This window comes from Pteropus vampyrus, unplaced genomic scaffold (assembly GCF_000151845.1).
Source record: "Pteropus vampyrus isolate Shadow unplaced genomic scaffold, Pvam_2.0 Scaffold291, whole genome shotgun sequence".
NCBI classification, from domain to species: Eukaryota; Metazoa; Chordata; class Mammalia; order Chiroptera; family Pteropodidae; genus Pteropus; species Pteropus vampyrus.
Window position 1 is genome coordinate 836,375 of NW_011889072.1, and position 2,120 is coordinate 838,494.

The window sequence follows — 2,120 nt, forward strand, 5'->3', positions numbered from 1 at the left end:
GCCACCCCCCGCAGAGGAGGCTGAGCCCCCAGCCCCACTGACCACCCTCTGGGGTGTCTGCATGTCGACCTCCTGTGTTGCCTTCCCTCCTAGGGGGGAGCCTGATGGTCGGGGCCGAGCAGGGCCTGACCCGTGGGACTCCCTCAGTGTGGCCGGTGCAGCAGGAACGTGGGATGGACAGGTGGGATGGGGGGCAGGTGGGGACAGGGGCGGATGGGGATGCAGGACCACTGGCTGCAGAATCTGACCTCTCCCAGGGCCACCAGCAGTCAGTGCGGACCATCCTGGGCAGGTCACTGCGGGGGGGGGGGCGTCAGGCGGGGGCCCGGGGGGCTGCTGGGCAGCAGCCTTCTCCACATTGTCTGCATAGTGCTACCCGGGGTCCTGGGGCGGGACTTGGCGGGCAGCCCTCTCAGGTGACCTAGGGGGCACCTTGTGGAGGAGGCAGCAAGTAGGGCCAGTGAAGGAAGGAGGGCACTTTGGGCCCCTGGGCTGACGGCCGTCCTTGGCCTTTCCCGGGCTCCTGTGTCCGGCGCTGACGCTGGTGCGTGGGTGGCCGCCTGTGTCTGTCTCCAGGGCTGGCTTTAAAAGGAAGGTTCATCTCTGAGAAGGCAGCTCTGGCCTGCGGGTGGTTGGGGCTGAGCAGGAAGGTGGGGGCCTGGCCCCTGCGTGGTGTGGGTGTGTGTGCAGGGGACAGAAGAGGGGGGCCAGGACAGAGCACCCCACCCCCGCCTTGTCAGACAGGGGGACAGGCCTGGCAGGTGCCCTCCTGCTTGCCGCCTATGGGCTCCCCGTCACCCCTGGTGCATTCCAGCCATCGGGTGCTTGCCAGCCCATGTCCCTCCCGCCTGCAGCCCCTCCCGTGCTGCTGGGCCTGGCACACTCACCCTCAGGCTGGACCTCCCTCCCCATCTTCCCCAAGCTGGCCCTGAGGGGTGCAGGCCCTGCCAGGCCTGCTGCCTCCGGCTCTGGCCAGGGTAGTGGCGGCTGGAAAGCTGCAGGGCCTGGCTCCGTGGTGGCCTTGTGTGTGTCCAGCCCCTTTGAAGCCCTTTGCTCCTTGCTGTACGAGCGTGTTGGGCTTCTCACTTCGCTTCAGTGGAAAACTCATTTTCTCTCCCGGGATAAAAGTTGCCAAGAGTTCATTTACCCCAGAAAGATCAGAAAACATAAAAGATGAAAAGTCTCAGAATAATACTAAGAAGACAACCCAATTTAAAAACGAGCGAAGCGTCTGAGCGCACATTTCTCCGGGGAGGACGCCCGTGCAGAGGCCGGTCGTCACCGTCGCTGGGGGGACAGGGCGTGTCCCGTCACAGACGCCGCCGAGGGCCCCGCGCCGTCCCTCAGTCGCGAGGCCGCAGTTTCCTTGGGGACGGCTGTCTTTCCTCCCGTTGCTTTATAAGGTCTTGTGCACGTTAGGGAAACAGCGTCAGCGCGCAGCGCCCTTTCCCGCCCCTCCCTGCGGGGGGCGCCTCTCAGCAGCCCCGTGCCCAGGGACGGTCGTCCCTCCATCGGCCTCAGCTTCTCTACGCGGAGACCGGGCAGCAGGGCTGTTGAGGGGCGGGCCAGCTGGGGCCGGGGCTCCCTGAAGCTGCTTTCTGTTTGTTGCATCTCGCTCCAAGTCAGTCATCACCCCAAGCCCTCAGGCTCCCCCTCGCTGAACCACCTTGCTATCCTGTGGTCACCCCCAGCAGATGGGCTGGGCAGGGCCGGCCCAGGCTCTGGCGCAGGTGAGCAGGTGCACAGGTGCGCAGGTGTGTAATGGAGGCCCAAGAAATGTCTGCCTAAGAACCACTGTGAGCATGGGCAGGACTGGCCCGTAGTGGACGTGGGCCGAGCACCCCTTTCAGCTGTGAGTGGGGCTGGCACCCCGAGTCTGATCCCGGCCGCCAGCGCCATGGCGGGGGGCAGCTCAGAGAGGCTCAGCCCCTGCGTGGGGCCCGTGGGCTGGGCTCGGGCTGGGGTTTCGGCGGCCTTCTGCTGAGCAGCGCCCCCATCTCTCTCTGCAGGCGTCACGTGGGGCAAAGTGGTGTCCCTGTACTCGGTGGCCGCGGGGCTGGCCGTAGACTGTGTGCGGCAGGCCCAGCCCGCCGTGGTGCCCGCTCTCGTCGACTGCCTCG

General features: G+C 66.2%; 1 protein-coding gene across 1 annotated transcript in view; it reads left to right on the forward strand.

Annotated features, from left to right (window-relative positions):
• Positions 1–2,120, forward strand: part of BOK (BOK, BCL2 family apoptosis regulator) — a 14,146-nt gene that overhangs the window by 10,222 nt on the left and 1,804 nt on the right. The window contains exons 3-4 of the mRNA XM_023521088.1: positions 1,404–1,730; positions 2,010–2,114. Coding sequence (XP_023376856.1) covers positions 1,404–1,730; positions 2,010–2,114 — 432 coding nt within the window. The remainder of the gene's footprint in view (positions 1–1,403; positions 1,731–2,009; positions 2,115–2,120) is intronic.